At 38.3% G+C, this 16,176-nt stretch overlaps 1 protein-coding gene across 2 annotated transcripts in view; it reads right to left on the bottom strand.

The window, feature by feature from the left end:
- The window catches only part of LOC140730717 (son of sevenless homolog 1), a 224,410-nt gene that overhangs the window by 87,927 nt on the left and 120,307 nt on the right, over positions 1-16,176 (bottom strand). For both annotated transcript variants that reach the window (XM_073051524.1, XM_073051523.1), the window contains exons 6-10: positions 15,122-15,265; positions 9,293-9,403; positions 9,091-9,189; positions 3,040-3,167; positions 1,349-2,004 (exon numbers count right to left, since the gene is read on the bottom strand). In XM_073051524.1, the coding sequence (XP_072907625.1) occupies positions 1,349-2,004; positions 3,040-3,167; positions 9,091-9,189; positions 9,293-9,403; positions 15,122-15,265 (1,138 nt within the window). The remainder of the gene's footprint in view (positions 1-1,348; positions 2,005-3,039; positions 3,168-9,090; positions 9,190-9,292; positions 9,404-15,121; positions 15,266-16,176) is intronic.

Consider the following 16,176-nt stretch of genomic DNA (forward strand, 5'->3'; position numbering starts at 1 on the left):
ATTGAAGTTAAAAGCACTCTCAGAATAAATTGGAGTGGTATGGTAGCTTGGTGGTTAACACAACGCTTTACAGTATAGGTGACCCAGGTTCAATTCCCCCTGCTACCTGTAAGAAGTTTATATGTTCCTATGAGTGATCTAGTTTCCCCCCATAGTCCAAAGACGCATCGATGGGTTGGTTAATTGGTCATTGTAAATTGTCCCGTGATTAGGCTAGAGCTGAATCAGGGACTGCTAGGCAGCACAGCGTAAGGGGCCTTGAGGGCTATTCTGCATTGTATAGAGAGGGAGAGGGAGAGACAGAGAAAGAGAAAGAGGGAGGGGGAGGGGGGAGAGGGAGAGAGACAGACAGAAAGAAAAATAAAAAAGAGAAAGAAAAGGAAAGAGAGAAGCAGAGTAAACATTTCAGGAGATGACCCTCCCACTGAAATTAGGAAAAGTTAGAAATCAAACTGTTTTAATTTGTGGGAAGAAAGAATGGAGTGAATGTCTATGATGGGGGAAGAATGAGACACCAAATGATGATTTTGGGGATATTTCTGACAATTAGGTGATTTGTCTGCAGATTTAAATAAAAGGAGATGAAAGAAGATTTAGAGAAGAAAATTCAAATAAAACACTGCAGTTGCCAAAAATCTGAAAGAAAACAGAATGCTCAGCAGATTAGGCAGCACCTGTGGAAAATCAAAAGCTGAATTAATGTCACAGGTTGATGCCCTTTCATCTGAACTGACCAGTTCTGATATACCTACTAAAAAGGCTGATTATTTCAAACTGTTGAACTCAGAGTTGAGCCACAAATCTAGCGGGAAGATAAAATGCTCTATCTCAAGCTTACATTGGATAACAAAGAATCTAAATGCAGATTGGGTGACTGCTTTGCAGAACACATCCACTTAGTCCATAAGGATGACCCTTAGCTTCCAGGTACTTGTCAGAGTTGTAGTGGGACGGAGAAAGTGACATCTGCCTTCAACCACTGTTCCCATGAAATCAAAATAAATAAAGCCAACGTAAGCTGAAAGTACACATCTCATCTTCCCTCTGGGTCATTGACTTGAAACATTAACTCTGTTTCCCTTTCCATAAATATTTAGCCAGTCAAGCAACATTTATGTCATTTTCTGTTTTTATATCAGATTTCCAATATCCAGAATTTTCCTTGTACTTTAGATGAACACAGGAGTTGAACTGATGCAACAGCCATTTATAAATAACTGAATAAAGTGTGAGTTTCTTTCAATATTTACAAATCAATGAGTAAGCCATTTCAGTAGTAGGAACAAAACGAATCCCCTCCCCCACCCCCAATATGGCAGAGAGGCTATTCTGAAAAATTTCCACCTACCTGCATACATATGGTAAGTTAGCCGCTCAATTAGTTTTATAACAGTTCCAGCTTTGATAATAGGAATTCCCGATTTAGATTGTACATTCTCCTCAAATACAATGTTCTCCTCAGAGTCTGGCTCAGCAAATCTGTACACTTCAGGACTTGGGAGTCTAAGTGGCTCCTCTTTTTCCTCTTGTAGCATAGTGGCATCCAACATTCTCTCCAGTGTACTCCGATATTGTAAAGAAATTAAAGCTGCCATCCAGTTATTCTTTTCCTCTGCTGACTTGGCAGCAAATATTACGCTATTTTCATCTTTTAAGATAACTTCAAAGGCATGTTTGTACTCATTAGTGTCGTCTTTATCATTAATCTGTACCTTCCGCATGAAAAATTTTTCTTTGAGACGATATTCAGCACAACTTCCACCAGGTAATCTAGGCTGACCATGATTTGATTTACAGCAAATCATCAAGCCATCAAATAGGAATATGTGTCTTTCATGCTTTGCACCAACACGTGTCAGTGTGCCTTCCATAATAAACTCATTACAGCATTGCCCAATATCCTTGCCTTCCCAGCCATCAATGTTTTTTTGGATTTCATTCATTTTCTTAATTGCCAGATGTTTGCTTTTCATTTGTTGATTATAAAAGCGACAGGCAGACTCACTGGAAGAGAAAATAATGGTCTTTCAAAAATCAGCATCTTAGTATTGTGACCTTCATTGTCTGTGCATTGATACACTTCTGAACTAAAAGCTACTATTTTAATAATATCGAGTTTAATATTGAGATGCACAGAAGTAAATCACAAAATATTCAAGTGTATTGGACATTAACAGTTTATCGATCTAAAAATAATATATTTCATCAGTTCTAAAACAATTTACTCCCTTTTGTGCAACCCTTGAGCACATTTCATCCTTAGTCCAGAATTCAGATCACAGACTTTGCTTGGGGCATTGCCAATAGTCACAATTGTCAACACGAAGCAGACTTTTACAAGAAAGGCCAGTATTGCTGGTCTTTCCCTTTCTTCCTGGCAAGACGCACCACACTACAATATGTACTCCACTAAGCAACCTAAATAAAAAAGCAAATCCACCTACTGTGAGTCACATTACTATTTTAACAAGCTTTCTGTTGAGATTGCCACTGTTTAATGACTGGAACTACCCAATTGTCTCACTTGCTACACTAAATGGTACTTATTCTTGAACATAAATAGTTATGGAATAAATCTATTTAGTTTTGTCTATTCAAGCAAAAACACAACTGGGAAAAAAACATTTTCCTATTTTGCAACAGTGAGTTAGCACCATAGCAGATTTTTTCTAGTGAATATTTTCATGGAATGTTCTTAATTTTTAAAAGCAAAATATTGTAGCTTATTACTTCAAGCAAAACAATTATTAAGCAAATACTTTTGGAATGTTTCACTGCTTACCATCTGATGTGCAGCAAAGTTGTTATGTTCATAATTCAGATTTTGCTTGAATTTAGCTTCAGTTGTAAAAGCCTTAAGCACATAAAATACTTTGAACAAAAACACGCTTTTTACACCTGACGTTACTTCCTGTGTAACAAGCAGGCTCGCCACTAAAGTAGTTTATTGTTGCGAATAGTTAAAAGGAAATGGGAACAACGGCAACTTACACTTGTGGCCAATCACAAAAATTTCAGGGATGAATGGAAATTGCTTACCTCAGCCTTCTCTTTGCAAGGCTTTTTGAACAAATCCTTTCCATACTGCTCTGCAAGTTAAGTAGTGCAGTTATAGCTTGTTTTAAACATTCTTTGTCTTCTTCATTATCACTTTTTTCTTCTAATTGCTATTCAGATGAGAAAAGAACAAACAGTTGAGCAGTTTATAAGACATGTCCCAATTAAATACATTTACATTTATGATGTAAGGAATAATATTTTGGGGATTTAGAATATGAAACTCTTTGAATTTTTATCCCTGACAACTAAATGGATTTATAATCTCTTTCCTCTTGTAAAGGGTGATCACAGGATGACGGACTTTTTCATACAAATTGAGGGTGTAACAGTTTGATCTAACACCGGTGTTCTATGCCTAAACAAAAGAGACTACAATGGGATGAGGATGAAGCTGGTTAGCATAAACTGGGAACCAATACAAGGCAGAGAATTGAGATAACTTAATGGTTCTATTGTTATAATCAGTAAACTGCTACAGGGGTTTGGTGCTGGGTCTGGAACTATTCACAATATATACCCGTGGCCACTTTATTAGATGCACCTGCTCATTAATCCAAATATAATCAATCATGTGGCAGCAACACAGTGCATAAAAGCATAAAGACATGGTTAAGAGGCTCAGTTGTTTAGTCCAAACATCAGGAAGAAATGTGATCTAAGTGACTTTAACTGTGGAATGATAGTTGGTGCCAGAGAGGGTGGCTTGAGTATCTCAGAAACTGTAGATCTCTTGGGATTTTCACATGTAATAGTCTAGAGTTCTGTTCCTGTGGCTACTTTATTAGGTACACTGTGCCACAGTAGCACAGCGGTTAGTGCAATGCTATTACAGCTCAGGTCATCAGAGTTCAGAGTTTAATTCTGATGTCATCTGTAAGGATATACCCAGTCCGTGAAATGCATGGATTTTCTCCGGTTTCCTCCCAAGGTCGATTGACGTACCAGTCAGTAGGTTAATTGATCATTGTAAATTGTCCCATAACTAGGTTAGAGTTAAATCGGGTGTTGCTAAGTGGCTTAAAGGGCCAGAGGAGCCTATTCCATGCTGTTTCTCAAAATAAAATAAAACAAAAATAAACTTCTGTACCTAATAAAGAGGCCACTGAGTGCACCATATAGAAGTTTGCTGATGGCACCAAATTGAAAGGAATAGCAAAACTGCACGGAGGATGCAGAGTGCTTACTGAGGGATATAGATAGGCTAAGGGAATGATCAAGGTTGTGGCAGATGGAGTTCAATGTTAGCAAAAGTGATGTTGGAGGAAAAATAGAATACTAGATTATTATTTAAACAGTGAAATATTGCAGTACACTGTTTTGCTGAGTGATTTGGGAGCGCTTGTGCATGAATCACAAAAAGTTGGTTTACAGGTGCAACAAGTTATCAAGAAGGCAAATGGAATGTTGTCCTCCATTGCTAGAGGAATTGAATTTAAGAGCAGGGTGGTTATGCCTCAACTGTACAGGGTACTAGTGATGTCACACCTGGAGTCAATTCTGGAGATGAAGAGGTTAGCCTGAGAAGAAATGGAGTCACCTGGGAGTATAATTGCTGAATTTCAGAAGAACGAGAGAGGATCTTATAGAAACTAAGATTATGAAAGGAATAGATACGATAGAGGCAGGAAAGTTGTTTCTACTGGAAGGTGAGACTAGACACAACTTCTAGAATCAGGGTAAGTAGATTTAGGAAGGAGATGATAAGGAAAATTTTCCTAGTGTGAATCTGTGGAATTCTTCATCTATGGAAGAAGCAGAGATAACTAATATATATTTAAGATACCTTCAGACAGAGTTTTGCATTGTAGGGGAATTAAGAAGTTGTGGGGAAAATGCAGATAGTTGTAGTTGGATCTATGACCAGATCAGCCATGATCTTATCGAATGCCGAAGCAGGCTCGACAGGCAAGATGGCCTACTCCTGCTCCTATTTTTAATTCTATTTCTACTCTGCCATCCAATTTCTGAATGGACTTTGAATCAATGAACACAGTCTCACTACTTCTTTTATTTGCATTTTTGGACTACTCAGTTATTTTATATACATATATAATACATATATATATACACACACGCTGCATTTGAAAGGTAAACATGAGGAAATCTGCAGATGCTGGAAATTCAAACAACACACACAAAATGCTGGTGGAACACAACAGGCCAGGCAGCATCTATAGGGAGAAGCACTGTCGACGTTTCGGGTCGAGACCCTTCGTCAGGACTAACTGAAAGGAAAGATACCTTTCCTTTCTTTCCTTTCCTTTCAGTTAGTCCTGACGAAGGGTCTCAGCCCGAAACGTCGACAGCCCTGCTCCCTATAGATGCTGCCTGGCCTGCTGTGTTCCACCAGCATTTTGTGCATGTTGTATTTAATGTTTTTTTTCTCCCCATATTACTTAGTATTGCATTGTACTGCAGGTGCAAAGTCAACAAATGAAATGACATATGCCAGTGATATTAAACCTGATTCTAGGAGAACAATTTCAAATGTATAACAATATACAAAAAAAGCACAAGAATGGTCAAACTTTATTATACTTTGAAGATAACAAATGTCTGCAGCAATATGTAAACTCAAATGAATAGAGCAGGCAAATTGACTATGAGTTAGGAACAGGGATAAAATGGCAGAAATATTTTTTCCCTGCAACAGTCATTCTTCTTTAGCAGGCTAAACGAGGCACATCAGAAATCAAGTTTTTATTGTGGATAATATGATTGTGACACTAAATATAGAAGTACAAGCAAAATTACAAGTAATCTTCCTGGTTTTAAAATGACAACTCTTAAGCATTTAGCAAATCCAATAAATATTATCTGAACAAATATTAAAATCATTTCAGTTACCTTTGGACTTTTCAGTTAAATACAAAATTATTTTTATAAAAAAAGTTTCAAGATAAATTCAAAAGTCACACACCTAAATAAGAATTTTATTGACCACACTGCAATTTTGTGATATGAATACACAGAATGACATCGTTCCGACATACAACTTTCCTCTGGAACATTTGGAGGGACAGGGGCGTTGAGGGCAGGGGTTTGAGATTTAACACACTTCATTATGGGAGTGCATGACATTGAGCACTCCAGGGACATGGACTTATTCTCACACTACAAGTCTGAGAGACCTGGAAGATCAGTGAATAATCCATTGAAATCCTTGGGCCACAACCTTCAACATTCCCACATTTAATTCCCTTCTTCACCAGCCCATGTCCCCACTGTCACCATCTCCATCTCCCACCCATATGAAAGTGGCTTCCTCGATTTCACTCTCCTAATACAACAAGACACTCCAACTTCATGCCTCCCCAAGTCCAGGATCTCCCTAGCAACAACTAACAAACATCTGGTAGATATACCTCTCCCCACCACAAATGCATCAGAATGATCTCCATTCAGCCCTAATAGAATAACATGATGCTGCTGACTCATCCTCCTCTCCCCAACAGTCTTTTCTCACCACAGCCCTGCACCATCTCCTGAAATGCTAACTAGGCCTTTGCTGACCTTCTGGGCCTGATCTGGAGACAAACAACACATTTGGTTATGTTGTGACTGAGATGTGACTGAAATAAAACATTCAATGAGTCTCCTTAAATACACTATACAAAATGAGCTTCAGAATACACTGGAATTTCTGAGCACCATTTCTTTTTTTTTAACCTTGTGATATTTTATCATCTAAAATTCATTGTTGAAAAGGCACTGCAAGCAAATTGAACAGCACCCTTTGAATGGGTAAAAATTATATTAAAATCATATGCTTTTTACCCTTTTAAATTAACTGAAATATATATAAAGCAAAACAAGATTCAATAGGGATGACAAGGCAGAAGGCATGTTGTAACACCAGCATGTATAAATTACAGAAACCAGTATGATTCTAGGTTAAAAGGTCGGCACAACATGATGGGTCAAAGGGCCTGTACTTTGCTGTCATGTTCCATGTGAATAAACACATCTGTATCTTAAATAATGTTGAAGGAGCTGTCAAGGTGGAGCCCAATCTCCAGTCATTGGTGTGTGTGAGGAAGGAGTGGGCCCCTTAATGATTTGACTTCTCTCACTGTTTCAACCACAAACCACATTCCTTGCAATAAGTAGTTCAAGTTCAAGTTTATTGTCATTCAACTGTACACATGTATACAGCTAAATGAAAAAACGCTCCTCTGTACCAAGGTGCAAACACAGTGCATCCATCACATAAAATATTAACACAATAATATTAACAGATAAAAAAGTATTGTGTAGATGTACAGCAGGGCCTTGTATTCTTAAGAAAAATGATAAAACAAACAATTGCACCATTTGTTGGACCTGGAATGGCCACTGTGACTGGGTGCACTGCCATCTTGACCACTCAATTAATAGGTGAATGACATTAAATTAGACAAGTATGGTCACAGTGAATATAGAAGGTTCAGACTTTGACCGTAAACAATAGGTGTGAGATAAATTGCTGCAAAAGGAATAAGATCATATGTTGCAGGGCTGAAGGACAAACTCTGTCATTGTGATAATACAGTATAGGAGGAGTCAAAAAGGATGTGATAGCTGCATCATAGGCGAGGTATCAGAAGTCCAATATGGTCCCATAGAAATGGAGGCTGGGAAGGAGGAAGAAGAGCATCCACTTGTCATTACTCATGTAGAAAACAACATACACTTAATGGCTACATTATTAGATACAGGAGTGTACCTGATAAAGTGGCCATGGGAGTGGAACCTAATATGGTCATCTACTGTTGCAGCCCATCAACAAAGGTTCAACATGTTGTGCATTCACAAAGATGCTCTTGTGCACAACACTGTTACAATGCGTGGTTATCCGAGTTACTGTTACCTTCCCATCAGCTTGAGCCAGTCTGGCCATTCTCCTCTGATCTCTATCATTAACACAAGGCGTTTACGCCACCAGATTTTTTGTTTTTTGCTTTTTTGCACCATTCTCTGTAAACTCCAGAGACTGTTGTGCATGAAAATTTCAGAAGATCAGAAGATCAGCAATCTCTGATACTCAAAGCACACCACCTGGCACCAATAATCATTGCATGGTCAAAATTACTTAGATCACATTTCTTCCACATTCCGATATTTGCTTTGAACAATAACTGAACCTCTTGACCATGTCTGCATGCTTTTATGCACTGAGTTGCTGCCACATGATTGGCTGATTAGATATCTGCATTATTGTACAGATGTACTGAATAAAGTGACACCAAATGTATGTCGCTCTATTTAGAGTGAGCTTCCAGTGACTAGAATTGGAAATAAGGTCAAAACAAAAATGCAAAATCTCATGTAATAATTTCTGCATTTTTATGTGAGCTACAACAAACTGTCACTGTGTCAAGCAAACATTGGGTCTAAGAGTGGTGTGAGAGATAAAAGAGTTAAATTTGAGATGCAAATTTCCTCTGGCAGCTTCTTCCACATACCCATCACTACTTCTGTGGAAAAAATACTTAGATGCTCCATCTGGGAAAGACATTCACCCTATTTGTGCTCCTTAACTTTATGATCCTCTATGAAGTCACCTTGCAGCCTGAGAACAAACTCAGACTATCCAAACTCTCCTTGTAGCTAAAGTCCTCCATTCCAGACAACATCCTGGTGAATCTCCTCAGCACTTACTACATCTTTTTGATATATTGGGTGAGTATATATTCTATAGGTAAATATTTGAACATAATATTTGTTTTAAGATCCATATAAGGACATAACAAGGGCTGCAGCGTATAACCTATTTAATCTATTGTCAATTTTGCAAAAAGTTTCTAACAGTTTGAGTCAAAATTATAGTTTATTGTCATATGTATAAGTACATGTATGCACAAGCACAATGAAAAACCTACTTGCACCAGCACATAGCATCATACACAGCAAGTCAGTTACTAAGCAATTGATCAAATTCTTTAAGTTATGCTGTGTTTATCACAATAACATTTTAATCTTATACATTTCATAGCTTATTATTAATTATTGGTTATTATTATAAATCAATACAATAATCCCTTCTCATACCTTCAGCAGTTCAAAATAATGCAAACAATGGTAAACGGGTGCCAATAAGAGTCTGGGAAGAACATACTGCACAGCTTCTTTGAAACCTTCACCAATTGACTGAAATGAAACATATCAATTAGACTTAATATAATCTAGATTACATTTATAATCACTCATTTAGAAGGGAGATTTTAAGAAATCTACCTATGAAAAAACTCACCTGCAAGTAGAATGCAGCACCAGGCTTTGATAGAAGGCTGAGGAAGTGGTCATGAAAACCAGGTCGCAATATATCCTGTGCATAGTTTTCATATGGATCAAATGCTAACTCCTGAAATAAATGTCAAATATACATTTATGTCATCTTGTGCAGGAAACAAGTGAATTTTCCTAACTATTAATTTAAAAGTTAATAACATTTTCTTTTGTTTCTGTCCAAAACAAAACATATATAAACACAGCAAACTCTAGTTTCAAGATGCTAACTTTAGAATCTATTTTTATGAAGTACCTTAAGTAACTAATCTTCAATTTATTTTAACTAAAGACAGAGAAAGTATCAAGCAGCTTCATAAGCAACCAAAAAGAATCAAAATAACTTCTTCTAAACTAAACACGACGAAATCTGCAGATGCTGGTGGAACGTTTCGGGCCGAGACCCTTTGGTCTTCTATTATTTCGCATGTCCCCCTCCCCACTACTTTCAAATCTCTTACTATCTTTCCTTTCAGTTAGTCCTGACGACGGGTCTCAGCCCAAAACGTCAGCAGTGCTTCTTCCTATAGATGCTGCCTGGCCTGCTGCATTCCATCAGCATTTTGTGTGTTTCTTCTAAACCAAGTAACAAAGCACTAAGGCAATCCCAATGGTGACAATGTAGGTTATAACATTCCTACTATATAATGGCACCATGGTAACGTAGCAGTTAGGGTGATACTATTACAATATGGGACATTCTGGAGTTCAGAGTTCAATTTTGCTGCCATCTGAAAGAAGTCTGTACATTCTCCCTATGATCATGTGGGTTTCCTCTCAGTCCAAAGATGTCACCGGTTAGTAGGTTAATTGTTCATTGTACATTGTCCTGTGATTACGTTAGTGTTAAATAGGTGGGTTGCTGGGTGATGTGGTTTGTTGGGCCAGAAATGCCTGTTCTGTGCCATACCAATAAATAGATAGATAGATAAATAAATAAAGCTTTTATAGCTGCATGGTAGTGTAGAACTTAGTGCAATGATTCACATCTGTAAGATTGGAGTTTAATTCCCACTGCTGTATGTAAGGAGCTTACATGTTTTCCCCATGACTGTGTGGATTTTCTCCCACATCCCAAAGGTGGTCAATTAGGGTTAGTGAGTTTGGGGTATGTTATGTTGGCACCAGAAGTATTGCAACACCTGCAGTATTCGTGGCATATACTTCACTGTTTTGATTTGACACAAATAACACATTTCATTATATGTTTTGATGTACATGTGGTTCCTTAAGGCTGTTATAGCCAGGGATGGTAATTGGGACAAGCTCCCACTACCTATTAAATGCTCCCACTGGTGTGTACCTCAAATAGCCTCTGACAACCAAGCCCAGCTCCTGGCCTTCACGTGTGGCTTAGCTACTAAGCCCAGTGGATTCATTTCTACTGACAGAAGAAGGGGTAAAGACAGGTTAATGGTGTCTTAAAACCAGTCTTTTCGGGCAGATTTAGCTCATGAGCCATGGTTGGCAGCTCATCTAGAAGGAAAACTCTGATCTCAAACCTCTGCTGTCATGTGGCTATTTACACTCATGGGAAAGGCTTCCGGAGTAAACCCCGAGAGAAAAATCTGGAGCTGGAATCCTTAAGCTAGTCCCACATTGAGTTCAATGCTGATTGGCAACTCCTGCAACGCTGCTGGTGCCAAACTGTATCAGTTTCTGCTCTTCCTTTGGGTTCATCAGATGTGTGGTGAGGGGGAGCTTGCTACATGGGCATCAGCTTGCTCTCCATATCGTACTGGCCAGGCTTGCTTATCTTGATAGCTAGGTTACAATATCTATGGTCAACTCTGACTGACAGAGACCTCACATGTGACAAATAAAGCTAATCTCTATATCTTTAACGCTATAAAAATCATATTGTCCTTTAAGGAGAGTCTGTTCCAAAGGGTTCAGAGCAGGAGCAAAGAGAAGAAATCAAACGGCCAATTAAAGTAGTTTTAAGTGCAATGAGAAAAAACTAAATTAGATAAGAAAATTGCAGTCTAATGGCATGATAGCTTAAAGTTCAATTATTAATACTAGAATAGGGGGAAATAGATGATATTTGCAAATGCCTGAAGCTTTTCTGCTTGATAGCAGTGTCATTGTTTTCAGAAGGACTGTTGAGATAATAACAGAGAATATGGTAGACGTTACGCACTGTAGGGTTGTAGACAAACATTTAACAAGATGGATGAGGTGCCAATCAAGTGAGCTGCTTTGCCCTCAATGGTGTTGAGCTTTATGTGCTACTAGAGCAATGGTAATCCATTTGACATTTGGCTTCTGTCTTGAAGGTAGTGGAAAAACACTGGAGAGTCAGCAGCAGAGTCACTCAACAAAGGATATTCTTCAACCTTTCATCTTCTCTTATTTCCGCAGTATTTATCTGTCTGGTCCAAATGAGTTGGTAGTCAAGGGTGAATGCAAGAATGTTGTTGGAAAGAGGATTAGGCAAAAATAATATCTGAATATCAAGATGAAGTGGTTAATCTATCTTATTTGAGATGGTCATTAGCAGGGACTTTATCCAACTATAGTTTTACAATCCCCCATTCTATTCCATTATCTAAATTCTACATAGATATTGTCACTAGTTGTAGCTCCCATGCCCAAATGTTTTTCAGATTAGTAAGCTTAGGAACTGAGAACAGAACTGAACATCATGTAATCATCAAGGAACATCACTACTTCTGACCTCAATGGAAAGAAGAGCACGAGTGAAGCAGTGCTAGTGGTTCAGTCTGGGACACTGCCCTGTGGAACTTCTGGCTATGTGTTGACATTGGAATAATTGTCCTCCAACAATCCCAATTTCTTTTACACATATGATCTAACCATTGGAGAGTTTTCCCTTGATTGTCAAAGAATTCAATTTTGCCTAGGCTCCATGATGCCACACTAAGTCAAATGCTACCTTTTCATCAGCAGTTACTCTCACCTCTGGAAATCTTACTGTGTGTTCGATACTGGTATTAAGATTGTAATGATGTTAGGACCCAAGTACGTCTGATAAAATCCAAACAGTGTCAGTGAGCAGGTTATTTGCAACTAGGTGCAGTTTAATAATACTGTTGATGATAGAGTAGCCTGATTTGATTTTTCCTGCTTTTTGTGAATGGATATAGCTGAGCAACTTCCCATTACATCGGCCCTCCTTATTCGCAGATTCCGGATGCGTGAATTCAACCAATTGCAAATCGCGAGAACCCGGAAGTGCTCTTCCAGCACTTGTGGTTCGAGCACGTAGATTTTTTTCTTGTCATTATTCCCTAAACAATGCAGTATAACAACCATTTTACATAGCATTTACATTGTATTAGGTATTATAAGTAATCTAGAGATGATTTAAAGTATACGGGAGGATGCCCGTGTTATCGTGTATCGGAATCGAAAAAAATCCAAAGTTCTCTTACTAAGTAAGTCGGAACAGGTACATCCGGTATTATTTAGCGTCTGTTGGTCAAACGTTTGTCTTAGTATATAGTATATATTTTACCTTTCTATGCATATAAAACACTTAAGAACGTATGTTTCAGTGTCGGGCTCGGGAACAGAAGTTTGCGGGACTCGGGACAGATCGCTCCCTAGTGCGCACTCCACCGTGCCGGGTTGATGTGGAGGATCAAAAGCTCAAAACCCCAAAATCTAATAATTAAACCACTGCATTACTTAGTAATAACTGTACCTTTCATCGGGGCAGAGCCTTTCTCATTTTATCCTTTAAAATTGTTCCAATCGTTGACCGACCTAGCCTAACGCTTTTCCAATGATGTTTCACCTCTTTCTGATTGCTTTATTATTTCCACTTTATTTTCCAATCGTGATCGTGATTATTTTCATGAACAGAAACAGTGCGCATTCAGAGCTCTGGCGCCAGGTCCTAATGTCCACTGCTCTGAGGCAGGTTAAATAAGGTCTGGGGTTCCGCTGGGTCCTAAGGTCCACCGGATTGAGACAGGTTGAATAAGGGACTTGAGCGAATTTTGGTATCCGCGAGGGGTCCCGGAACCAATCCCCCGCGGTAAGGAGGACCGACTGTACAGTGAAAATTTTCGCTGGTGCCATAGCCTTTGCTGCATTAATGCTTTTGACTATTTCTTGCTGACATGTCGAACAAACCAAATTGAATAAAACTTCTATAATATTGGTTTTTTGGGTGGAAACATAGATGGAGATAGATCATCCACTTGGCACTTCTGGCTAAGCATGGATGAGATTGTTTTAAGCTTGTTTTCAGTACTCAAACTCTGGGCTCCGCCATAGTTGAGGTTGAAACTTTCTGGACTATCCTGTTCTGTTAACTGCTTAATTGACCATTACTAATCATAATGAGAACCAGATCTTTTACCTGACCCAATAACTATAGGAACACTTAGCACTTTGTATGCTGTTTTTACTGATTAGCACACATATTGTCCTCTGTTGCAGGTTTACTGTGTGGGCAGGTGTAATGGAATAGCAATTGCAGTTTCTGTATCACAATTTAAGGCATCCAGTTTTAATCCTGACATCAGGTGCTAAATGTGTTTGTTGAATCCACAGATTCTCTGTGTTGCGCAAATTTTCATTGTGAGCTCCAGTTTCCTCCCACATCCCAAAGACTTAATGTGGACAACTGACAAAAGGATCTCAACACATGTAAGAGCACATAAATTGTAGGGATATAGGGAAAAGAGGAACAGGAGAATGTGACAGATGAGACTGTTCCAGTGGGATTTGGGTATGGACCAAATGGGCCAAATGAACTCCTGCGTGACAGTGAGCATGGAAGGCAGAACAGTTTTAGAAATACCAGGTACACCTACCATAAAGAATTCCTCTTCTCATTTAACCATGGTTTAATATAATGGTTTAGTGAGTGATATATTAAATCAATTGGTTACAAATGATATACAGTTTGGGGAAAAGGAAATACTTGGGTGTTGTGTAATGAACCAGATTTGATTAGGGAGCTTAAGGTAAAGGAATCCTTAGGAGGCAATAATGATAATATGATAGAATTCACCCTGCAGTTTGAGAGGGCAAAGCTAATATCAGATATACTGGTATTACAGTGGAGTAAAGGGAATTACAGAGGCATGAGACAGGAGGTAAGCTTTCACTTCACCACTATGACCACTTTGCACTAATAAAAATTGTGTATGTTTTTTTCTTTCTAGTGTTGTTTATGTAATGTTATATTCCTGGGATGCAAGTTAGTTTTTGTTGCACCTGGGCATACATGTACTCATACATACATTTCAACATATGACAAAAAATTTAACTTTGCCACTCAGCTCAAGATTGCAAGAAACTGAGAACAGTTTTGGATATAGAACATTATGAAAAACAGCTTTCACCTCATGGACTCTCTCTATACTTCTTGATGCCTTGGAAAAGCAGCCACATAATTTAAGACTCTCCCAACTTGGACCCTCTGCCCCAACTTGAGACAGAAGATACAAAAGTACATATTACCAGACTTAAACATAGCTTTCATCCCACTGTTGTAAGTCTATTCTGTACAATAAGATGGGATCTTGAATTCACAATCTACCGTGTCATAACCTTGCACCTTATCATCTGCCTGCACTCCACTTTTGTTCTAAATGTAACACTATATTCTGCATTGTTATTGCTTTGCTCTTGAACTGTACTTTTATCTTAACTCAATGTAGAATTGATGAAATGATCTGTATGGACGGTGTGCAAAACAGACTTTTACTGTATATATAATAACAACAAACCAATTACAAGTTATAAGAAATTTCATGTGATTTTGAAATAATTTCGTCAGGCAAGAGATTTGTCTATTAAATTCACCACTTACCTCAGCTAAGTCTTCAAAACAGCTTCCCACTAAGGGATGGGGGCTACCTTCATCTGTCATTTCCACAGTATCTTCAATTAGGCCCAATAACTTTACAGTCAACTCATGGATATCCATAATACGGCTAAATATGGTTTCTACATCCTATGAAAAGATAATGACACAACATAGGCCAATTGTATCTGAGTGTGCGAGGCAATGAACTACATTTGAGGTGAATAGATAGGGTAGGTAGCAAAAAAACCTTTTTCTCACATTAGGAGTGTCTGAGACAAAAGGGAAAATGGGCAAGAGTCAATAAGGGGATGTGCTTTAGTATTCTTTTTAATCCTCCCACAGGTAGTGAAGGCAAACATTCGCACATTTAAGAAACTTCTAAACAAGCTCGAGGACATAGAGGTATGAGACAGATGGCATTGACATAGAAACAGACTCTTCTGCCCACTATCTGCATAAAGTGGTACAGCTAAGAATCCGAAATAAATCCAACAGAGGGTTAATTGTTTACTATATACCGCACTTGGTATTCAATTAATTTTTTTTCTTAATAATTATTTAAAAGGGCAATCACCTGTAGATAAAACTACAGAATTTGAGATAAAAAAATATTACTACACTGTCACGACTTTCGTGAAATATTTAAGCAATTTAACTAGAGCCTTCTGAAGCAAAGTAACTGAGTTAATCAAGTAGGAGAACATTCAGAAACATCAACCCTTCAAAGTAAGAACTAAAAAAGCAAAACACTGGGAATGATAACAGTGTGTTGGAAATAAGCAGGTCAGACAGCATCTGTTGATAGAGAAAAAGGGTTAAGTTTCAGGTTGAAGACCATTTTGTCGGTACTGCAACAGAGAGAAAACAAGTTAGTTGTAAGTTACAGAGAAAGTGGAGAGAACAGGGGACTGCAAAGGGAACCTCTGATGGGTTGAAGCCAGGGATGTTTTGGTATATTTGTTAATGTGGCAATTGGAGCATCATAAACTTGACAGGTTGCAAACAACTAGCCAGAATGTGCTGAAGGAGAGGGTAGAAACTGAGCCAAGATTGACAGT

This window comes from Hemitrygon akajei, chromosome 7, assembly GCF_048418815.1.
Source record: "Hemitrygon akajei chromosome 7, sHemAka1.3, whole genome shotgun sequence".
Classification (NCBI taxonomy): Eukaryota; Metazoa; Chordata; class Chondrichthyes; order Myliobatiformes; family Dasyatidae; genus Hemitrygon; species Hemitrygon akajei.